At 32.6% G+C, this 26,065-nt stretch overlaps 3 protein-coding genes across 3 annotated transcripts; 2 read left to right on the top strand and 1 right to left on the bottom strand.

Annotated features, from left to right (window-relative positions):
• Nucleotides 1-2,242: 2,242 nt before the first annotated feature.
• Nucleotides 2,243-2,899, top strand: LOTGIDRAFT_155639 (hypothetical protein; the record flags this gene model as incomplete). Its single annotated transcript, XM_009068180.1, has 1 exon — nucleotides 2,243-2,899. One exon carries the CDS (start codon nucleotides 2,243-2,245, stop codon nucleotides 2,897-2,899), a length of 657 nt encoding a protein of 218 aa, XP_009066428.1.
• Nucleotides 2,900-10,582: 7,683 nt separating this feature from the next.
• On the bottom strand, nucleotides 10,583-17,425 carry LOTGIDRAFT_108969 (hypothetical protein; the record flags this gene model as incomplete). Its single annotated transcript, XM_009068179.1, has 12 exons — nucleotides 10,583-10,773; nucleotides 11,163-11,306; nucleotides 11,539-11,727; nucleotides 12,081-12,178; nucleotides 13,323-13,426; nucleotides 13,920-14,040; nucleotides 14,732-14,882; nucleotides 15,379-15,541; nucleotides 16,028-16,141; nucleotides 16,387-16,506; nucleotides 17,016-17,134; nucleotides 17,317-17,425. Coding segments are annotated over 12 exons (1,623 nt in total), but the record flags the coding sequence as incomplete, so codon positions are not given.
• A 5,184-nt stretch (nucleotides 17,426-22,609) lies between these two features.
• Nucleotides 22,610-23,581, top strand: LOTGIDRAFT_109009 (hypothetical protein; the record flags this gene model as incomplete). Its single annotated transcript, XM_009068178.1, has 1 exon — nucleotides 22,610-23,581. One exon carries the CDS (start codon nucleotides 22,610-22,612, stop codon nucleotides 23,579-23,581), a length of 972 nt encoding a protein of 323 aa, XP_009066426.1.
• Between the last annotated feature and the right edge of the window lie 2,484 nt (nucleotides 23,582-26,065).

The following is a 26,065-nucleotide window of genomic DNA, read 5'->3' as shown; positions in this document are numbered from 1 at the left end:
TACTTCCAATAGTTGAAATTCGTCCACATGATCTATGATTTGTTTAGCAATACATTTTTCAAGAACCTTAGATACATAGTTTGTTGGAGACAGGCCGGTGGTTTTTGAAGTCATCTGAATACAGTGATGGTTTTTTAAGAAGTGGTGGTTTGCACACTTGAACGATTCAGGAAATGTACAGGTAGAAACGCAGAATTTATTATGTCAGTAATACTTGGTAGAGTATTATCCACGCACTCTTTTAGAAGCCAAGTTGGAATTGGATCTGATTCACAAGATTTATTAGCCGAAGATGTTTAAATTTTCTTGATATCCTCTTTTGAGACAGTATTGAATTTACTAAGCAGAGTCTTTTCAGTGTCATGTGAGAGAGGTATGTTTTTCGATTGCTGCAAGTCATTCAAGTCATTGTCGAGATCACTACGTATTTTACCTATCCTGTTAGCAAAATACAATGAGAAATTGCTCGCCAATTCAACTTTGTTATCAATATTGGGTAATTTCACAGAATGTGAATTATGGTCCAGAAGCGTTTTAGTTATTCTTAAAAGTTCTTTTTGCTTATTAGTGCTATCATCAATCTTTTGTGAATAGTAGTGTCTTTTAATCGAATCTATTAAATGTGTTACGTTATTTCTGTGGGATTTGTAAATGTCCTTGCAGCTTAGTGCGTCTCCACAATTTTTCAGCCTTATTTCGAGTGTTTTTGGCACATCGTATTTCATCACTATACCATGGAGTTCCAGGTCGGATTTTAAAAACTCTCGTTTTAAAGAGAGCAACATCGTCAAGTTAGATGTAAGAGTATCATGATATGCAATTGCCTTTTCATGAACATCTTGTAAATCGTTTGATGAGTTTAATTTAGAGTTTGTAATCATATTCTTCAGATCTGTAACAGTGATGGTCGTTGTGTTCCGAAAGGTGACAGTTTTTGTTGATGGGATTGTCTTTTCTACATTATACACGGGAAAGTGGTCGGATACCAGCTTGTCTTTGATGGAAAGATTATTTACACAGTGTTCAGTGTTTCGGGTAATAACTAAATCCAGGAATGCGTACCACTTCGCACATGCTGTTGGCAACCATAAACATCAAGAATTTTAAGGAACCTCTTAACATCGTTATTATCAAAGTCATCAACGTGAATATGAAAATCTCCAAGTATCATGAGACCAATTTTGCAAGACGATAAATGGTCAAGAAGAAGAGAAAATTCATCAAGAAACAGTGAGATTTATTCTAATTTTGGTGGACGATAAAGTGTGATGGGCCTAATTTTCTAAAATCTAAATGAAAAAACGGTGTCCATGTATTCGAAAGATTTGAAATCTTGAAGATTCTTAACTTTCGTATGAATGACAGATTTGTATATGACAGCAACGCCTCCATAATCTCTCCCAATTCGATCGACATGTTCTAGCGCATAACCATCGGATATGAGTGCTGTAATTGATGCCTTCGGTGTGTCAGGCTTTAGCCACGTTTCAGTAACGGCAATAATTTCAAAGTCATTTTCAATGAAAAAATCACTCAATATAGTGGTTTTGTTTTTGATAGATCTTGAGTTAATTAAACAGAAAGCTGCATTGTCTTTAGATTTAGAATAGATAAGGTAAGCCAATTTCAAGCCACCATAGGGCATTTGGCCGGGAAATCCAATATTCCGTCTGATTTTTCAAGTAGAAATGCCCCAGCATGTCATGATAGAGTGTCAGATATGTTCCTTCGTAGAAACACTGGAAGGTTCCGTCGTTCGAAACATTGAGATAGATGATATCCAATCCTATCTGGCAAAAGCCGCATACCATTTCTGACTAGAAGCACATGGAAGTCACTACAAGTAGAATGTGCAGATCTCAGACGTACGCATGCACTTTTATCTCAAGGAACACGTCCATCAAAAAAAAACTCACTAACATAAAGAACATTAAAAGATATTTCGCAGTCGCTACTATTTCTAAAGATGGTATACTGGTTGTGAAGTATGCAGACGGTCCACCGTGCGTCATACGTGTTGATGCGGCTCCAGGATTTCAAAGTCTAGCGAATGACGCGTTGCTGCAGAAACACAGAATTTGTGTCGAAATAGGAAGGATCAAAAATATCAATAAAAATCCCGTTGCAGAAAGAGCCATACAAGAATTGAAATTGGAAATCTTGCTTATAGGTCCACGATGTGCACCCATATCATCAACAGATCTTGCAATAGTCGTTGCAACAATGAATATTCGCCTCCGCCATGGCGGATTGTCCACAAGAGATATGGACCCAACGTGACCAATTCACTCACGAGCAGATACCCGTATCGGATAAAGACCGCATATCATCTCAAAATTCTGCTAGACTGAGCAATCACCATTACAGTACCAAGTCTAAAGCAGGAACCAACTGTATTAGAGCAACATATATTCTTCAAATTGGCGATATCGTATATTTGCAGTCTGATCGAAATAAATCTTGTTCTCGGTCGCGGTACCTGGTTACAAATATTGATGGCTCTTGGTGTGACATTAGAAAGTTCATCGGTTCCCAATTACGCAACACAACTTATCGAGTTCAGTCGTCCGAATTGTACAAAGTACATTCCGATATCACAGGCCAAAACTCTGACCTGCCGAATCTCCATGAAGATGATGATGATAGCAACGATGGAAAAGCTGATGATGCTCAGTCCGGATTACATGCTGACCCTCCACGTATTAATGCGCTATATAAACCCTACGATTACCCACCACACAGTCTACCCCTGGAGCAATTTCAGCCAACTATTGATATCCCTCCTATTCCTGATCCTCCACCGGAAATCATTACTCCCCCTCAAGACGTTCACAAAAAGAAAGGAAACTCCCAAAGAGTTAAATTTTTAGTTATTTGTTGTGTAACAGGGGCAGAATAATTCCCAGAGGTCAGTCTGCCGATGACGGTTTTTTTCTTCTTCTTATGTTTGTCTTAGATCGTGGATTATAATCCGGTGACGGGGCAGAATAATCCCCATGGACCAGAGGGTAGTCTATCTGACGATGGTTCATAATTTAGTACTTTTTAATTTGATTTTAGTATTATCTTCTTATGACATTTACAAACAAAGCTTTTTAAGTTTATTAAAAATTTCATTATGAAGAAAATGTGGTCACGCCAGTATTGGTGTTTGTGGCTTTGTATTGTCGTAGGCCACAGTTTGTAGTTCACTCCTTTTGTTTGTAATTATCTCCTTTGCTTTCGTTCTCCATGTTTGATATACAATAAACGTTCTCTAAATGCTCTGTGTTTCTCCTGGTTTGTCGTGTCATATAAACGGTTAGCTAACAGTGTTAAAGTATGTTCAAAATTTCAAGTGTTTACAATCATTAGATCATGAGATATTCATAGTTAAAAGTTGTTTAAGGCAACTGTGACTGTTGGTGGATTATAGACACCGCGAATTTACGCACAGTTACTATAGAAGTCAGTACAAAATTTTCAAGTTTTAAAAACGCAATTTTAATTAAAATATCAAGTGTAATATATCACCAAAAAGGAAAGATCATGCACTTTAAGAATATATAAGAGATTTTGTCGTATGTTAATTAGGTCACGTGACAGAGCTATTAAAATCGCGATTTTTAAATAGCTGTAGAACCGAAAATAAACGTTGCACAACAAAAATGGGGACATTTTTGCATAGATCTGGCCAAGGGCAACAGTTCTGGTCACAAGGTCACCAAAGGTCGAGGTCACAAGATATGAGCCTTGAAAGTTTTGGCCAATATATAAAAAAAATAACCGGAAATAACTAAAAAGCAAAATCGAAATTCAAAAATCGGACCCAACACTTTTGTTAAGAATCGACTGCTGATGGTATAGACATTGAAATGATGTCAATCCGATTAACCTCAGTTCCAAGAAAATGGTTTAAAGAAGTTTTGTCATTTCAAGATAGTGGATGATCCATTACATCTAGGTCAAATTTGATCAGTTTAAATCTTTAATTTAAACAATTCTAAGATATTGCAAAAAGAATTTTTCAAATATCTATTAAATTCCGGAAGTGGAAATTTCAACTTTAGAAGCAAATGACGTTAAAACCGGAAGTGATATAAAAATTTTGAAAACAGAATTTTTTTCGCAATCAGAATGTCTAGGCCTATCTACTTGTAAATTTTCAGATCTATTGAAATAAAACTGTAGAAGTTGAAACAAACGCTGAAATTAAAACTAAAAAAGCCACAAAAGTCAAAATCTGAATTTTTTAAAGTGCTACTTTTTAATCATTAGTTTAAAGTAATATACAAAACAAAAATTACCGTCAAAATAGATTTAGAATTAAAGCAGTAATTCGAAATACGCGATTAATGGTTACCGTCCTGCGTCATTTCCGGTTGGGCAAAAATTGCGTTAATTTACATTTAACAGACAACGAGCACCTAGTCTAGATAGGTAATGATGTCAGATAGTGTGAGGCATGTACAGTTCGGGCTGGGGAGCGTGACCAAAAACAGTCGACAGAACGCACTGCTAAAAAACGTGCGGACGTAGTTTTAGATACGTTCAAATCAACTTTATTCAGGCTTTGTCGATCGTCACCAGCAAAATTCAAGATTACATCTCCACCATTGTTCTTTTCATGGACTTTTTATAGGCTGTACAATGTCCTCGTGTTCGGTGTTTGGCTGCTCAAGTTCTTCAGTTACATTGACTGCTGCAAAGTCATCTTCTGAAAATATATTTCTATTGAAAGGCCATAACTATTGAAAATCTTTTAACAGCCTTTTCTGCAGTAGCGCAATGTTAGAATGCTGTGCCAAATATGCCAGCCATTTCGTAGTTAGAGATCCTTCTCTCGAGATTAGATGACATCCAACTATCTGCTTCCCTGTTGTATGCCTCTTTAACAGCTTTAAAAAACGTTCTATCTAAAGGTTGTAGTTTGTGAGTCGTATGGGGTGGCAAGGTGATGAGGTGGATGCCATTTTGTCGAGCATAAAGAATTGCCTCTAAAGTTTTATGTCTATGATGACTATCCATAATAATGATGCTTTTGTTTTCTTCAGATGTTTTTGTGAAGTTCACAAAGTGTTACAGCCATCTAACGAAGAGAAGGACTTGCGTAGCCAACAGACTGTGGTGGAGATCCTGCCATCAATGCCTTAACCATCCTTACCCGTGGGAAAACAAACATAGGCGGCATGTGTACACCCGCTGCGCTCATGCCGCAAACCACTGTTACTGTTTTCACCCTTTCACCACTGGTAATTTTGCTGACCTGCTGGGTATTATATTCCCAAGCTTCTCCCCGTCTCGTCCATATTCCATATCTGAGAGGCACGAAAGGGCTCTTTTCTCAACACGTCATCATAGATGTTAAAAAATTCATTCACGTTTGGTCTCGTGAACCCAATGGCACGAGAGAGATTAGTTGCCTGTGGACGTCTGACACTCAAGTCCGGAAATCTCCCAGATAGCCAATCCTTCCCCGCCATCTTAATATTTAGTTTGAATGGGTGGCTTATTCCAGACTTTTCTGTTACTTCAAAGGCCCTTCGAGGCACACCAAACTGTCGACTAGCCCTAACACCCTCTTCTACCGCCCGCAATGCGTGTTGGAGAGCCTCATACATACGTGGGCGTTTCACCCCAAGTATACTATTTCGTTTCAGCTATAAAATGTTTTGTGGTCTAAAAAGTTAACAATAGTTGTGTTCCATTTTCACAGACATTATTCCCATTTAGTTTAATCGGACATAGAAAGATTTCTGTCTGTGCATATTTAACTTGAATGAAATAACTTTCAAATAATGAAACTTTTATAAGAAATGTAGCTAAATTCCATGATTAAGTATTTCTTACTTACTTTTTGACGAAATTCAAAGATTTTTCAAGGCTCGTGGACGTTGGTTTTTTATACGCTGCCGCTGATGAATAGTTTGCGTACCACGTGATGTGGGCATTTTACCTCGGGTGGGCGCTAAAAAGTGTAACAGTGTCGTGTCAGAAACTCAAAATGTCATGGTATGGTCGTCATGAAGTCGACCTTTCAAATGTAACCGTTTTAGCAGAGTCTTTACCTCGCGTGTAGACTACTACGTTTTTATTAAGACGATTGTCCATCGACCTTCTCATATGTGATATCAGTGGAAGGGCGTTAGTGGAAGGGAAATAATCCAGTTCAACAATCGGTTATTATAATATACATCTATGTTTACTAGTCGAATTAGCTAATAATTCAAGTGAGCTAAAATTGCTTTACCCAATCAATATACATGTACATTAGCCAATAGTCCGTAACATCTGCCTTTATTCTAGCCCCTGGCAGCTATTTTGCAAGTGTTATATGGACATTTTACGCACCTATGAAGGTGAGAGTTTTCTTAGATATAGGCTGACAGGTTTAGCTGACTAACTAAGATAAATCGAACCCGTGAGGGATTTCAATAATACGTTAGTTTTTGCGTAATGCCTACAAAGTTTCAACAAAAATTATCAGTCTGAATTCCTAATAATGTAATCTTTGCCCGAATATACTGTCCTGTAACTGTATTTTTTAATTAAAATCGTAGCCCTATTGTATTCTCCTCTAATAATATTTCATAATTCATTTCATTTGAGAATTGAACTCACTACCTGAATGTCATGTCCTATGACGATATTAATTGATAAAAAAAAATATATTGAAATAGCTACCCGAAGCCTTAAAGGGGCATTCCGCGTTTTTGTAAAACACTATCATTTTTAAAAACGGAGAGTACTTATTGTTAGTTGAAACTTTAGAATATACGTTGGAGGCATACGTCTCTGCAATTAGGTGTTTATTTTACTTTAATCCGTAAAGTAGTTTTTTAACCGCTTCCAAAAAGCATAACGAACTTATGTAAACATTTTAGATAGTTTTGGCGTAAAAAAAAACTTAGCAACTGATATTTTTTAGTTAAAGCTTTCAGATACGTTAAGGGACACATTTCTCTAGATTTTTGTGTTTCACAAATTTGACCAAAATTTTGTCGTCCTACAAAAAAAAACCGGGAAACTCCCTTTATCTCAGAGGTGGGCAATGTTTTTCTATTGTTTTGTAATGTTTTTGCGGCCCTTGAGATGTCTCGTGAAAAAAACATTAATCTATGTAAATAGATGGATTTCTAAATGTTTTGCATTCAGTGGCACTAAAAACGTTCCTCAACATGCGCATCATCATTAACGTTTGCAAATTGGTGTGACCTTTTTGATGTAACGTTCGATATTTGTTTGGCCATGATCAGTATTATGAGGATCAATAATTGAACGCTGTTACTACGTTAGTACAGTTATCTTGCCTGAAATTTAACCATGATCAGCTACATAAGAGGTATGGTGATGCCTCAATGAGATATGTGTCCTAATCTACGAAAAAAAATTGAGAATTTGTGTACATAAATGACTTTAAATAGAATAGGGCACTTAAGCCGATCTAAAAAATTTGTTACGGATTTTTAGTATATTAGACTATTAGTATACCTATCCTGAAAAAGTAGCTTGTCATGCTTATGAGAAACGTCCCGGCTTAAGCTCATTTTGATATTCCAACATTAGAGTACAGAAGAAACGAAACGATGTTATACACGCATATAGAATTATAAACGGCATAGACAAGACAGTTGATACATTATACCAACAATCTCAAGAAACTAGAACCAGAGGACAGCAAAAGAAATTTGTTAAACCAATAGACTAGTTGTAAGAAAAAAAACTATTTTTCTGTACGTGTCATCAATGATTGGAATTATCTTATCTTATCTTACCTAACCAATTCAAATTTAATCTTAATACAGCTTGGAAGAACATCGACATCAAATTCAGACCCATGGAAATCTAATGAACTACTAATCACCAATTTTATCAGACCATATCACAAAAAAATTATCCATTACAAGTTGCATGCGCACAAAAACAAGAAAAAAAAGAAACAAAATTATTTATTTTTTAACTTCAATATGGAAGTCTTATAAGAAATTCACTAAAGTAGTCAAGAAGCTATAGTGCTTACCAACAGACCGAAGAACAGTTATAACATAAGAGGTATACAGCACTTGGTAGTTATATTGTGATGGTATACAGTATTGGTAGTTATATTGTGATGATATACAGTACTTGGTAGTAATATTGTGATGATATACAGTACTTGGTAGTTATATTGTGATGGTATACAGTACTTGGTAGTTATATTGTGATGGTATACAGTACTTGGTAGTTATATTATGATGATGTACAGTACTTGGTATTTATTTTGTGATGATATACAGTACTTGGTATTTATTTTGTGATGATATACAGTACGGTAGTTATATTGTGATGGTATACAGTACTTGGTAGTTATATTGTGATGGTATACAGTTCTAGGCAGTTATATTGTGATGTTATACAGTACTTGGTAGTTATATTGTGATGGTATACAGTTCTAGGTAGCTATATTGTGATGTCATACAGTACTTGGTAGTTATATTGTGATGATATATAGTACTTGGTAGTTATATTGTGATGGTATACAGTACTTGATAGTTATATTGTGATGGTATACAGTACTTAGTAGTTATATTGTGATGGTATACAGTACTTGGTAGTTATATTGTGATGTTATACAGTACTTAGTAGTTATATTGTGATGATATAGAGTACTTGGTAGTTATATTGTGATGGTATACAGTACTTGGTAGTTATATTATGATGTTATACAGTACTTGGTAGTTATTTTATGATGATATACAGTACTTGGTAGTTATATTGTGATGGTATACAGTTCTTGGTAGTTATATTGTGATGTTATACAGTACTTGGTAGTTATATTGTGATGATATACAGTACTTGGTAGTTATATTGTGATGGTATACAGTTCTTGGTAATTATATCGTGATGGTATACAGTTTTTGATGATTATATTGTGATGGTATACAGTACTTAGTAGTTATATTGTGATGGTATACAGTTCTAGGTAGTGATATTGTGATGTTATACAGTTCTAGGTAGTTATATTGTGATGTTATACAGTACTTGGTAGTTATATTGTGATGTAAATAGTACTTTGTAGTTATATTGTGATGGTATACAGTACTTGGTAGTTATATTATGATGATATACAGTACTTGGTAGTTATATTGTGATGGTATACAGTACTTTGTAGTTATATTGTGATGTTAAACAGTACTTGGTAGTTATATTGTGATGTTATACAGTACTTGGTAGTTATTTTGTGATGATATACAGTACTTGGTAGTTATATTTTGATGGTGTACAGTACTTGGTAGTTATATTGTGATGGTTTACAGTACTTGGTAGTTATATTGTGATGTTATACAGTACTTGGTAGTTATATTGTGATGATATAGAGTATTTGGTAGTTATATTGTGATGGTATACAGTACTTGGTAGTTATATTGTCATGGTATACAGTACTTGGTACTTATATCGTGATGTTATACTGTACTTGGTAGTTATATTGTGATGATATAGAGTATCTGGTAGTTATATTGTGATGGTATACAGTATTTGGTAGTTATATTGTGATGGTATACAGTACTTGGTAGTTATATTGTGATGGTATACAGTTCTTGGTAGTTATATCGTGATGGTGTACAGTACTTGGTAGCTAGCCTATATTGTGATGATATAGAGTACTTGGTAGCTATATTGTGATGATATAGAGTACTTGATAGTTATATTGTGATGGTATACAGTACTTGATAGTTATATTTTGATGGTGTAGAGTACTTGGTAGTTATATTGTGATGGTATACAGTTCTTGGTAGTTATATTGTGATGGTATACAGTTCTTTGTAGTTATATTGTGATGTTATACAGTACTTGGTAGTTATATTGTGATGATATAGAGTACTTGGTAGTTATATTGAAATGGTATACAGTACTTGGTAGTTATATTTTGATGGTGTACAGTACTTGGTAGTTATTTTGTGATGATATACAGTACTTGGTAGTTATATTGTGATGGTATAGAGTACTTGGTAGTTATATTGAGATGGTATACAGTACTTGGTAGTTATATTTTGATGGTGTACAGTACTTGGTAGCTATGTTTGGTAGCTGTGTTTTGAGTTCCAAGGATGATATACAGAACTTGGTAGTTGTATTGTGTTTTTGTGATGATATTCAATTCTTGCTAGTTATATTCTTTTCTAATGATTGAATACATTACTTGGTAGTTATATTGTGTTCTTATGGTGATATACAACACAAGACAACTACCAAATATTGAATACCATCATTAAAACACAATATAATTACCAAGTATTGTATACCATCATTAAAAACACAATATAATTACCAAGTATTGTATACTATCATTAAAAACACAATATAATTACCAAGTATTGTATACCATCATTAAAAACACAATATAATTACCAAGTATTGTATACTATCATTAAAGACAACTCACTGAGCCACCGCAGCTCCCATCATCATAAGAACACAATAAACCATCATTATTAAGCTGTATAACATTATGATAACACAAAACACAAAACTATTCAAGTGGATGAGAATGATAATGATTTTTGATAAAAAATAACAAATACAATAAAGAGGCCAGATCGATAAAAAAACACTTGTCTTACATTTAAAATGCCTCAATTAATAGATAGTTTGGTAAAGTTTCTGTATATAGATCACTTACAATGTCCTCATTACTTTCCAGATACTGTACTATAAAGTCTAATGTTTTCTGATATATTTCTGATGATTTATCACTGGGTTTACAGATACCAATATGATCTGTATCAATCTGATGATAGTCACCATAACCAGTATCTGAAACACAATTATGAACTGATATTTCATTTGATTAAAGGGTTTAGAGTTTTAGAGTATTGGGGCCACTGATAGCATCAATTATGTGTCACTTATCGCAAAATATGCTTTATCACATAAGGCTCTTAGTGACGTCATCAAACACTTAGTTTTACCGGAACCACAGATGTCAGATTGAAAATTTGAATGGTGCAAATTGATGCTAATATTCCATAACCCTTTTCTAAAAGCTTAAGGATAAAATTACAAAAATAATTTTTCTTTACAATAAAATATGATTAAATTTAGGTTTCATTGATCTTTCATTAGACACGGGCTACATTTGTTTTCCTGCATATTTTAGCTGGTTAAAGACCATATTTGTTGAAACCTTCCTACCACGTTCTTACCACTTGATGCAGGAGGAACTATATCCAGTTTTAAACCTGTTGTAACTTGTGTTTTCCTCAATTCACCAAATGTTAAACAAGGTATAGAATTATTTTGGACATATTGCAAAAAATTATTCTGTAATAGTTTTAATTTTGGAGATTCTGAAAGAAAAATACATTAAGTGGATTATTGAAACCAATAGAATTGATTAAATGCTTAAACTTGGAAAACTTTGTTCTCTGGAGGAAATTACCTGTTCAGTATCCTAAAATTCTTTGTGGTCTTTGCATATAGCTAAAAGCTCAAGTTCATATCTAACAATATTTTAACAAGATTGTAGTCTAGTATAATATTATTTCAGAAAAAAACTAGAAGAGTTGAAGGGTTTCTTACCATGATCCAAGTCTTGTACTTCCACTGAAGGGTATAGAATATAGAATGCTTTATTCGATAATTTTGATAGATAAGAACCATGATGTGGTACACCATAAAATATAAAACCTTTGGTAGAATCTTTAATACCACCGTATACTCTTGTTGTATCATGTACAGATAATTCTAGGATCTGTTTTATTAACAAACCTATAATAAGATACCCTGTAATAGCTAACATTTTCTTCAATCATATTATAAACATTTCTTGGTTAGATTAAAACCAAGAGGTCTAAGGCATCAAGAAACCTATACAGAAAAACTGGGGTTTCATTGTCACTATAATTCTGAGAGAAACACGACAAGATTATAGTTAAAAATTGCATGTTAGACAGTTTTTAGATTTTGAAGCAGAAATCACAAAATAACAGGCAAGTTTTGGAATATATGATTTCTGTGTACTGTTGTAAGTTTATATTCTGGAATTACCTGATAATCTGTCAACAGAGCAAACATAAATATGATCTTGGTGAAATAAAATATAACTCAAAATAAAGAGCTACCTCCAAGAGAATGTCCTAACCATATAATTGGTCTTTCTCCTATACCAGCTTGTTTTAACTTCATTATCATTTCATCACCTCTATTAGCTAAAGAACGTCTAAAAATCATAGGCAATGGCTTCATAAAATGAGCAAATAATGAGTTAGATGATAATAGATCTAAAAACAATACATAACTCAATACAAACACATGCAGAGAAAATCAAGTGGTTGCCTAGCAAGATACGCCGACTTTCCAGATACTGAAACCACTTACCTGATACATTTTCAGTATATCAAAGGCGCTCACCAATCTGCATCAAATCTAATTTGTGCAAGATATTGTTGATTTAAACAAACACACATTATTTAATAAAATCCTGACATAAACTATCCCGTCTATCAAGTTAACAAGCCAACAAATTTTGATGCATTTTTACTAAGTCAAGGGCAATATTGACTCAAATCTGTTGATCGAAAAATTGGCAAATTCAATCTTGACTAAGATCTCATAATTAAATGATCACACCAAATTTCATTTAAATTGAATGAAAATTGTAGTCTCTTTTGTGTTCACAAACAAATTTTGATGAGTTTTCCCTAAGTCAAGGGCAATAACTCAAAAACCATTCATCGAAAGATGGCCAAATACAAATCAGTCTAAGATCTCATCACTATAAATGATCACACCTAATTTTTTAATCGGATGAAAACTGTAGTCTCTATTGTGTTCACAAACAAATTTTGACGCGTTTTTCCAAAGTCAAGGACTATAACTCAAAAACTGTTCGTCGAAAGATGGCCAAATGCGAACTAGACCAAGATCTCATCACTATAAATGATCACACTAAATTTCATTTAAATCAGATAAAAACTGTTGTTTCTATTGTGTTCACAAGCCAATTGTGGACAGACGGATGGACAGGGGCGACAACAATATACAACCACATTATGATGTGTAAACATTCAAAAAAATAAAACTTTAGGACTACTTAATTTTTTCTATAGCAGATTATTTTTTTGAACGTTTACCCATGTGTTATAGAGTATCCATTTGGATCAACTAAAAATGGACCAGTAAAAGACTTTGTAAAATAGTTTGTGTGTCTTCTATTTTATTGTACATTATAATGTGTTGGCAATTAATATTGATGAAAGAATGATTCATGCATAATATTAGTCTGAAAAATTTATTGTGGAAACCATATTTTTGTCATTTCTAAACATTTTATAGAAAGAAAGGGTGTGATATTAAAGACCTACTTCTGTGTGTCATAAGGACAATCTGCTGCCCATTCTGATAAATGTGTATCATAGTCCACACTTATAATTCTAATATCTCCTATTATATCTTCAGTTAACCAGTCCTGAATATTAAATAGAATAGAAAAGATAAGTATAAATCCAGGTAAAACAGTATAGTTCTCATTTATATGGGGTATGAACACAATCATTAGTGGAATCCAGAAATGAATGTCGCAAAAAATATCAGAATAAAATATCAGAATAATATCATATGATCACATTCTGAATTTTTATAGTTTAGTAGTTAATTAAGGCATATCATAGATTTTCATGGGAAGAAAAGCCTATTCTGAAACTTACTGACTCTTACCAACCCTGTACCCGTGCCTGAATAGTAACTTTTTATTCATGACCAACCTCACCTCAGCTCAAGCAGATACTTTGAAATCATTATTATTTGCAAGGGCCTAATTTTCATGGATTTAGTCTAATTTAGTACTACAATTAGAGGACCCATAAAATTTTTAAAACTCTAGAACAGTTATGATAAGGATAAGGTATATACAATGAGCAAAAATCTTTTGAGAGTCCCTTTAAATACTTATATAACAGTACCTTTGGCCAACATGATGATGTATTATCATTTTGTAGTTTACTTGAATCATTTTGTCTCCATGTTTTAAATGATCCCCCCATTATACCATGTATTAAGACAATATCTAATATTGGTTTCTTTCTGTAAAAATACAATCACTATTGTTGATAATTAAGAGAATAATTTCAGATTTACTTTATCTGAAAGGACAGTTCATGGAATTTGAAAATTCACTATTGATAATGCAAAACAATTGAACTTTATATGGTGCTCTTCCAACAGGGAATAATAGTTTTTGTATGGGAATTCCATCCTTATGAATAAATGTATATTTACAAGTGTTATCTTGAATATAAATGTCATAAACCAAAAGCAATATTGACCACAAGAAATGGGTTAAAGACTTTTTTGCATTTAACATTTTGACACTATTTTATCAAATGCTTATTTAGCAGCAGCTTGTTTGTAATAGTAATATAAAAAAAAGGTACAGGTCAGAAAAAAAAATCTGGAGACTTTTTCAAAGTGTGTAAATTTGTGAATTTTAAGCTCCTTAAGCTGCTTTTTTTTTTAAATAAGCCTTAAGCTATGTATATAAATTATGACGCTAGGCGTATGGTTATTTCTACAGTTTAAACCATTTAGCTGTTTCAAGAAAATTAATGTTGTATGATATTGCCCATTTCTGGTGAAAATGCAAAGAAGTTGTATCACTCATAGACTTTGTTGAAGCTATTAGTGTTTGCAACACATTTCTTTTGAATTCTTTTGAAAACTGTTCTGGAACATGGCAATCAGGGATAGAACAAGATGGATGAGATGATATACCTACTTAGTTCTATGTATTGGGTGAAGAATATAAACACCTTCCTCTAGTGTGTGATGTATAAAATCACTATCTAAATTAGACAATATTTTAGCAGCTAATGATGTTAACACTAGACTATTACAGTTTATCCATTCTGCTAGAATACTTATCCAACCTAAAAATAACAAATTAGATATTTTAGAATTGCAGGGTAAAATGGATATCCAAAATGCTTTATTAAAAGGTCTCAAAGCAAATTTCGAGTCAACCTGTTTACAAATAATGTGAATTTCTCAAACAAAAACAAATACATAAAAGTCTTCCTACTTATCTAAAAAGAGAATGATAAACATGAAATCATAGAAAGAAAACAAAATAAAAGTGATGGAATTAATTAACAATGTATTTGAAATTTGTAATCAACAAACATGAATTTATTTTGTGCCATTTTATAAGAAGTAAATTAAAAATGTGTTTTTTGAAATCAGTGTATCTCTCCTTTTAACAATTAAATAGGTAAATGTATAGATATAAATATAACACTCTTGGTCATTTGGCTTCATGAAATTAAAATCATAATCCCACTTCCTGTACTAAAGCTAATTTCAGTGATCAGTTGAAAATGGTACAAAACCTCCTTAAAATCTAAAATTTAATATCTACCCACATACCTGATGTAATTATAGAGTCATGTAGTTGTTTAATAATAGATAAATTAGCTAATATTCTACCAATTAATATCTTTGTTTTTAAACAGTCACATTTCATTTGATATACTCTTTGTAATAGAGCTAATCCACCAGAATCTACTATCTTAACACAATTACTATGTATCTGTAAAATAGACATTTCAGCTAAATTGTGTGTTTATTGGATCTATTTGGAATTCAGTGACTGCAGTACACGAATTCTAATGTATAATTGCTTTATATCCAATATGAAGATGTACTTAGTGTTTATGTATTTTATCTCAGTGATCAGTGACATCGAATTTCTATTTATAGCTGAAACTGCGTTAATATGGTCTTTTGGCCTTTCCAAAATCAAAGTGAAGGAAACTAAGCAGAACAGAATCGGACAGAACTAAGCATTTAGAACCCCAGTTAGTGATTCCAATCTGGGGTACCTACAAGTACCTTAAGGGGTACCTTTGGATCTTTTTGGGCAATTTTTTCAAAAATATAGTTTTATCATAAGCAATAGTAAAGAGAAAATACATGTATTGTCAAATGTGCAAACTTTCACACTTTCAGTCGAAGTTATGCCCCTCATCCATGTTAGCTGTCTACTGTAAAGCTTGATTGCTTCTTCTGTACTTACTGTTGAATGTCTAACTAATGCTGCTAAACTACTCAATTCTATAGTTGATTCAGATAAATGATCTTTTGAGTCAGGAGATGCCAAAGTTGAGCCACCAAAACTCCAAAAACCACCCTATAACAAACAATAAAATTAACTTACAAGGTTTCCAACAGTTGAAAAATAAAACACATTTACTTAACAACACATAATCTCTAATTTGATTTATTTGCTCTGTCGAAATGAAGAATTTCTATTTGATAATAAGAATATACAAGTGACCTTACCTTCTGATAAAACAATGAAAATTTAAAAGTGTTTACAATTACATGGCATTTGATTTGAACAATGTTCATCAATCATTAATGAAATTTTCTCACTTGATCTTGTAGTGGTTGAGCATGTTTTAATGCTATCTGTGTAAAATATTCTATACATTTATCTTCATGTGTATCAGGTAATAATAGTAATAAATCTATCAGTTCTTCATAAATAGCTTTCTAAATAATCAAAATATTGAAGATTATCTTGGGAGGATAGTTAGGCTTTGCATGATCATCAAGTAGCAAAGTATTTATAAGCGATGTTTTCTTAGACTGAAGTGTATGATTCTACATCATGAGACAATTACGGTGTTGGGGCAAAAATGTCTTTCATGATCCCACATCATCCAGCCAATTCTCTAAACTAGATTGCTGAATAAATTCAAAAGCAGTTCTCTAATCTTTGTATGCGTAAGTCGACTCCTACTTATTATAAGCCTACATATAAGAAAGCCTCTTTCAATGGTCTGTTTATATTCTATGCTAACACCACAGGATAAACGAAGAATCATTGTGCCCAACAATGGGAATCTTAGAAACATTTTAGACTGAAATAAAATTTGCTAAGTCCTGTTCACTGAATTCCATTTACGCTCAAATGAGTAACAGAACAGTTGTTCTTATTACTTTATGACTCATTGCATTCCAAACAATTACTATGATGAATATACAGTACCAGGTCTTACTTGAGATGTCTTGTGACAAGGAGGAGAAGAAAAATATCTAAGATCTACATCTTTAGACCTAGCTAATCCTACTAGTGTTCTACCATCTACTTTCTCACCTACTGCTTTAAACTGGTAGTCTGAAAAGAGGAAGCATGACAGTGTGAGGAGATTTATTAAGTCTGTAGATTACTTCTACTGAAGAATCATCTAAGAAGTAAATATCTTTGAGTATATAATGACTAAAATCATCATTGTAAAAATAGGAAAACAGTTATACACTCCAACCAGACATAAAAATCCAAATAGTCTTATTTCTCACCTTTCCAGCATTCAATACCAGCTAAAGCTTCAACACCTAAATATCTAGTAGCTTCACTACTTGATCTGGTCAACTCTAATAACTTATTTGGATCCAAGCTTTGGGACTGAAACCAGGACAGGAAGTTATCTGCAAATTAAATCGAAATAAGGTAGTTATAGGTGTTATAGAAGATACTCTCCTATAAAAGCACTGGCCTAGGTAGTGTAATATCAAATTATATATCATTCGTGAAATATCAAATATTTATTAAATATATTCTCTATCAAATATATTATCTATTACATAATATATCTATCAAATATATTATCTATTAAATAATATATTAAATCCATTAAATATATCATACATTACATATATTATTTATCAAATATAGTATGTATCAAATACATTATCTATTACATAATATATCTATCAAATATATTATCTATTAAATAATCCATTGAATTCATTTAATATAATTAATTTAAATATGTTACCTATTAAATAGTCTATTAAATATATTATTTACTTACATATATTATCTATCAAATATATTATCTATTAAATAATACATCTATCAAATATATTATCTATTAAATAATCCATTAAATACATTAAATATATCATCCATTACATATATTATCTATCAAATATATTATCTATCAAATATATTATCTATTAAATAATCCATTAAATACATTAAATATATCATCCATTACATATATTATCTATCAAATATATTATCTATCAAATATATTATCTATTAAATAATATATCTATCAAACATATTATCTATTAAATAATCCATTAAATACATTAAATATATCATCCATTACATATATTATTTATCAAATATATTATCTATCAAATATATTATCTATTTCATAATATATCTATCAAATATATTATCTATTCAATAATCTATTGAATTCATTTAACATAATTAATTTAAATATGTTACCTATTAAATAGTCTATCAAATATATTATCTATTTCATAATATATCTATCAAATATATTATCTATTCAGTAATCCATTAAATACATTAAATATATCATCCATTACATATATTATCTATCAAATATATTATCTATCAAATATATTATCTATTTCATAATATATCTATCAAATATATTATCTATTCAATAATCCATTGAATTCATTTAACATAATTAATTCAAATATGTTACCTATTAAATAGTCTATTTAATATATTATCTATTACATAATATATCTATCAAATATATTATCTATTTAAATCTATCATCTATTAAATATATGATCTATCAAACATATTGTCCATTTAATACAATTATACAATCCGTTATCCATAATATTTCATCTGTTAAATACATCTTCTATAAGAAATATATTATCAATCAAATAAGCTTATAGCATCTATCAAAAAATCATATATGAAATATATCATCTATTAATATATTTTCTATTAATTTTACAAATATATTATTTATCAGATATATTATCTATCAAATATATTATCTATTAAATTATATAAAATATATCAGTTATAATATATCATTTATGAAATATAAGCTTATCATCTATTAAATATTGTATATTGAATGTTACCTTTTAATTGTAGTGCATTTTCAATACTAGTGGAGAAATAGTCTCTCAAAATGTCATTTTTTTGGACGTTAAAAACATTAGTTATTGCTGAAATGCTGTTATCTGTTGCCAAAACTTCAAACCATAATACTGCTCCACTACAAACAATAAAGTGAATAAATTTGATACTTCAAACAAAATTAATAAACCTACAGTACACTGTGCTTACCTAAACAGACCAAAGAAATTAACTAATAAAGAGGAACACAAATGATCCACTACAAAAATACCTAGTTTGATTAAAGCTCTGTCAATCTCAATAAGTAATACTTACCATGCACTTGATACTAATATTGCAGCATACCATCTATAACCTGAAATGAAGACTTAGATTTATAATGGAGGATACATCAAGCAAATGGCAGCAGTGGATTCCGATCTCATCGGCCTGTGATAGTCCTATGACCTTGAACAAGTCATCTTCACTCATAATTCCACTTAACCCAGTTGTAAATAAGTAAGGATTATCTGGGAAAGATCAATGCCAAGAGGTTTGGCCAAGGACCAGCTGGTAGAAAGTATCCTTAATTGTAACCTCAATGTTATCCATGTAAAATAATAGTTGTTATTTCTTTTTCTTTTCTTTTTATTATTTCACTATGTATCAATTCAGAGATATGTCATGCCAGCCAGGCGACTGTATATATCTTTTAAAGATTTAAAAAGTTTCCATGCTCAAAAAGATACCCATTTCATTAAACTACCAGTACTAGTTTATTGGCATAATAGGGTAGTGTTTAATCCGAAGAACGCAGACCTGTATAATCTTAAGTTCGCAGACCCCTATTAGAATCCGCAGACCCTCTATACTAGAATCTGCAGATCCCCTATACTAGCATCTTCAAACCCCATATACTAGAATCTCCAGACCCCCTATAGTAGAATCTTCAGACCCCCTATACTATAATCTTCAGACCCCCTATAATAGAATCTGCAGATCCCCTATACTAGAATCTGCAGACCCAACTAGAATCTGCAGACTCCCTATACTATATTCCGCAGACCCCAACTAGAATCTGCAGACTCCCTATACTATAATCCGCAGACCCCAACTAGAATTCTCAGACCCGCTATACTATATTCCGCAGATCCCAACTAGAATCCACACACCCCCTATACTATATTCCGCAGACCCCAACTAGAATCTGCAGACCCCATATACTATATGCCGCAGACCCCAACTAGAATTTGCAGTTGAAGAGCTGGGTTTAAATGCCTGCTGTTGATGCCCTGTAGCATATGATGTGCTAGTAAAAAATGAATTATAAGGGGCGATCATGGTTATAGAAAGCAACCTGCTACCCCTGTATATGGTCCTATACATGGTGGCTTATGAATGTTAGGGTTTGAGGAATATAGTGTAGGTGGTCTGTGGATTCTAGTTGGGTCTGTGGATTCTAGTATAGTGGGTCTACTGATTCTAGTAGGGTCTGTGGATTCTAGTTGGGGTCTGCGATCTTCGGATTATACACTACCGCATACTAGTGGACAATACAGAAAGGATTCAATTTAAGCTGTATTGAACCAGATATGGTCCCCAAATATTTATTTGCAACAGTATTGATGCAATCAGAGCAATCTAATAGTTTGAACTTGGGAACAGCAAGTTTCAGACCTTAAAGAAATCTTACTTCTTAGAATAAACATGAAATTTCAATTTTTAAACGTGGCCAATAAGTGTGTATTCAAAAATAAATTTTTATTAAACAATTTCTTAGTTTTATGATTGGCGAAGTTCGGAATTTACATTTTATGTTTGTTCTGGAGAGTATATATATTGAAGACAAGGACTAAAGCCAAGGTGAGGAGAGAAAAAGAGTCTATAGATCATAAAAAGTTGTACTGTTGTAGGTTGACATATTTTTTTATGTGATTTACCATTCTTGGATTTTGATATTCTTTGTTCATTTGGATTTGATTGTTGGGATTGTGTATTGTTACTGTTTTCCTGTTTTTTCCGTAACAAAGCACCGCGGATCTGTAAAGTTGACCTATGTCTATATTTTAGACAATTTTTAAAAGCTTTTAACAAGCCTACATTCATATCAACCTATTGGTTAGTTGTTTGCACTTGGTATTTTGTGAAAAACTAATTATTCATAATGACGAAGTGTCAATTAGATCAACGACAGTTTAGCTACTTTCAGTTTGTTTTGATTTAGTCTGATTGTGCTACACTAAAATGTTAATTGTAAAAATCGGGAAACGAAAAAAATGATTTTGATTTTCTCCCTTGATCGTACTTTTCAGACCTCATATAAGAACATAGTCCTATATTACATTATAGAAGCGTAAAACCTTATCAAAAGCAAACAAAATGGTTCCAAAATTCAGAACAATGTACAACCTGTTTTAAGTCAATCAAATCAATTTTTACCACAATGAAGGCAATTTCTTTCCTACAATGTTATGATAGTATCCCGTTAAAAATAGATTTACTGTGTACATTTAGACTGTGATCAATGTAAATTCTTGGAAAATGTATAGTTTTTTGCTTATTCTTAATTGATATTATTTCGTTTTATATTTAAAGTTTAGTTTGGTTTTACTTAGATCCACAAATACAAGATAAGATCTACCAGTATTTCTTAGAGTTTCATTGATTTTGTTAAATGACAATCGCGACTTGACACACTTCCGATTGTTTTTCTATCGTACTCTCAACGCCGCACTTCGCTGCATCCTTCGAGCGAGAGAGCAACAAATCAAGGACCGCTGTGAATGTATGATGTTAAAAGGAAATCGGAGAAAAAAGATAAAGATACAGTGGGAATTATCATTCTAAGAAGAATTTTGTGAAAAAGACATTTTTTGTTGTGAATTGAACAGTAAAACCCATCTAACATTTTGTCAACAAAGTAGAACGTTTATGGAACGGTCCATTTTGTTGTCTATTTTTAGAACATAACCTCCTTTTTGATGAACCAGTGTTGATGTAAGCATTGACATTATAAAAGAGAAAGTTATGAGTGTTAAAGTAAGAGCTGAGACGACAGTATCATTGAAATCAACACCCACAACCACTGACATTGCAACCAGCATTAAACCAAAATATGACAATGGTTCTTCTTGTCAAAAACAGAAGAAGCTGGGAGAGGATATTCAGAATTCATCCAATAAGCCTATTACCATTGGTCAAGCTATGAATGAAGATACAGGTCAAAGAGCAAACTCATTTTCAAGGAAAAGGCGATGGTCCTGCAATTTTAAAGATAATGCTGCATTTAAGAGAAAAAGAAGCCACAGCTGTGTAATGCGAGAAGAGAAAATATCACTTCCAACCAAGTTTTTACTTGGTGGATCAATAGCAGATCCATTAAACTTAAATGGTTTGACAGGTCAGAGTTTGGCAAACATGTCACCTATATCATCACCATGGCATCCCTCACCTAAATCAATTGATGTGGTTATTCCTCCCAATATTACAGATCCATTAAACTTAAATAGTCTAGATGACAACATTGGACGTAGAAGAAAGAGACATAGACATAGAAAAAAAGATGATTCAAACACTAGTAATGTAAATGAAGGGAAAGTTACTACACCAATTGGAATAGATATTAGCTATGAATTAGATCCAGAATCACAAGCTAAATGTTTGAGTGCTCCTATTCCTAGTACCAGCAATACCACCATGTTATCACCTCCGTTCACCCCTCCATCAAGACGCAGGCGACGCACAATGAGTGAATGTGCAGCTGATTTAGTTAGTGCTAAAGAACTAAAGTTTAGTAAACCACAAGATTCTCAGCCGAAAGATATCAACTCTGAGACTGGGGATGTACCAAACAATAATGCCATTGCTAGTGCTAATCAGAAAACCCAGAAGGGAAAGAAAAAAAAGCCAAAATTTATTCATGGAAACTATAATAGATATTATGGATATAGAAATCCTTCAGACATTGAAGATATTAGATTAGAATTCTTTGATATTGAATGGTTTAAAGGGAAGGATGTGTTAGATATTGGATGTAATGTTGGACATTTAACCATCTTGGTTGCTAAGAAACTCTCACCCAAAATGATTGTTGGAATAGACATTGACTCTTCGCTTATATCTGCAGCTCGTAAAAATATTAGGTATTATGTTGAAGCCCAAGAGAAAGAAAAGCCAGTATTCCCTGTGTCAAATAATGTAGTATTTGGTCCAATGGAAGCCCCACCATTAATCAAATGTTCTAGATCAGAATCTTCAATCTTCCCTCAAAACATTGTATTTAAACAAGGAAATTATGTTTTAGAAAATGAAGATCAGTTAAGTTTAGTGAAAGAGGAATATGACACAATTCTAGCTCTTAGTATATCAAAATGGATTCATTTAAACAATGGAGATGAAGGCATTAAAATATTCTTCAAAAGAATTCACAAACATCTTCGTCCTGGAGGGAGACTTATTTTAGAACCACAACCGTGGGCTTCTTACAAGAAGAGGAAAAATTTGACACCAAACATTAATTATAATTTTCAAAATATTAAGTTGAAGCCAGAACAATTTAGAGATTATCTTTTGGCAGAGGTTGGATTTCATAAATGTGAAGTGATTGATGTGGTAAATCATAAAGCCAAAGGTTTTCGGAGACCCATTCAGGTTTATACTAAATCTGAATCCAGTGAAAGTGCTAATGAACCAAACAAAACCCCACGTTCAAATTAATTCATATGATGCTATGTAATTTCATTACATGTATAACTTGTTTGTTAAAGGTGTTTTTGATTTTAATAACTATGTCACAATGATTACAATATAGTGTAATCTATGTATACCTTATTTCATTTTCTATTCTTTCAATTGACCTATCATTTCATTTTGTTAAGAGAATAAATATTTGAATTGGGAATCTATATTATCAATTATCACAAACCATTAGAATAACGTATTGATGTACCGGTATGTATAAATCAACAAAGATATTTTTGCACATCCAGTTATGGTTCAAAACATATGCATGACAAATGTACCTTTTTTAGGTAGTCTGTATGGTTTTGATTTGCCCCTAGGTGAGCAAAAAATCTTAACTTGAATATCATGGCTCTTTTGCATATATATTGATTTTCAGAACTTATGGGTCAAACACCAAGATGCTGGAGGCTAGAGTGATCTGATCACAATTCACAAAATGATTAAATTTTGCTACTTGATCATTAAATGATTGTGTTCCAAAACCATTGGCCTGATGTAATTGGATAGAGATACAAAAAATTGAAAATTATTTATCATGAATTTGTGATGTGTGTTTGGATGCGCCCACAAGAAATGTGGAACATATATTGGTGTGACGAAAGAGTATAGATGTTTGCCATTTCATCCACAATTGCTCGAACTCGCCAAAAGACATATTTCTTGATGGATTTTGATGAAACTTGGTGCAAGTGTTTTGTTATCACTCAAGGATGAACCCTATTGAACATCATAAAAATCTAAATATGTTTAATGAGTTGCCCTTGTCCTTGACAATGCGTTTAATCTTAGGCTCTTAAACACTCTAGTAGGGACCATGTTTAACAGATAGAGATGAAACTTGTTGAAATGGTTCTATAATACCCAAGGATAAGCCCTATTGAAAATCGAAAAAAGGGTTATGCTTTAGAATGGAAAATTCTAGACAGATTTAGACGCAACTTGGTAAAATTATTTTTATCACCTAAGGTTGAACTCTTGCTTATAACAAAATCCTTAATTATCTAATGCGAGGTACTGCCTTTGTACTTCAAAATGTGTTTAGTATTTGGCTTGTAAATACACCATAAGGCACAAACATTGACAGCTTTTGACCAAACCTAATGATATTGTTCATTATCATCCAAGTATAATCTCTGTACTTGAAAATAAAAAATATTTTACGTGAGTGGGCTAATGAAGACGGGCAACGCCATGAGGAAAATTTTACCAGGACATCGGCATTATCTTGTGCTTTTTTTTTATACGCCCACTTGAAATGGGGGTGGGGTATATTGCCGTCACCAATGTCACATACTGGTGATTGTTACTGTACTGCTGAATATTTTTATTCAAGCTGCCAGTGGGCGTATATTACCTTGCCTGGCAAGTTATCTTTTTATTTCCAACTATCAGAGATCTTTAATATGCACAGCCTGTAGCACACAGGGCCTCGTTTTATTGTCCTATCCGAATGACTAGGTGTTTTTTTTTTTCAGGTCAGCCCGTCTTACCTGCATCACTGACAGGTGGGAAATTGAAAACACATTCAATATTTAACTTGTCAACATGCTGAAGGACACAAGTCAAGCTCGAATTTGACAAAAAGCTCAAAAGAAGTGTATGACTAATTGTGCTACAAATTATGTCAATAATTTTGCTTCCTTGAGTGTTCACCAGCAGACCTGCATGATTGCAAGTTATGTCTCTTGTTTTTGGAATGGCTTGGTAATATTTTTCTGTTGAATACTCATGAAAATTCAGCAAAACAGTTTCAAGAAAATGAAGCTTAGTTTCTTTCATTATTTTTCAAGGCTACATCCTTCCAAACTGAGGACTCTTATATGTGAGCGACAACCAGAGCCTAGTTACTACCTACTGGTGGTAGACTTTGATAGAGGTTAGTAAAGATAAAATTACTGAAGTGCAGTGATGGTAGAGTTTTGTAGAGGTTAGTTATGATACACTTACTGAAGTGCATTGATGGTATTAATAGAGGTTAGCTCAAAATTAGTCGCTGAAGCACAGTCAAGTGATGGTAGGCTTTAATAAAGGTTAGTAAAGACACACTTACAAGAGTGTAGTGATGGTCGACTTTAATAGAGATTAGTTAAGAATTAGTTACTGAGGTACCAGATAGACTTTAATAGAGGTTAGTTCATGTTCAGTTACTGAAATGCAGTGATGGTTGACTTTAATAAAGGTTAGTAAAGATACAGTTACAAGAGTAGTGATGGTGGACTTCAATAGAGATTAGTTAAGAATTAGTTACTGAAGTACAAGGTAGACTTTAATAAAGGTTAGTAAAGGTACAGTTACAAGAGTGTAGTGATGGTGGACTTTAATAAATGTTAGTAAAGATACAGTTACAAGAGTCTAGTGATGGTGGACTATAATAGGGGTTACTAGAGGTCACTTAGAGGCATACATGCAAGTCAAAAGCAGTTACACATCACAAGTAAGGGGTAAAATACAGTTACA

The sequence above is a fragment of the Lottia gigantea genome (assembly GCF_000327385.1).
Source record: "Lottia gigantea unplaced genomic scaffold LOTGIsca_9, whole genome shotgun sequence".
NCBI classification, from domain to species: Eukaryota; Metazoa; Mollusca; class Gastropoda; family Lottiidae; genus Lottia; species Lottia gigantea.
This window is presented reverse-complemented; position numbering and strand designations above follow the sequence as displayed.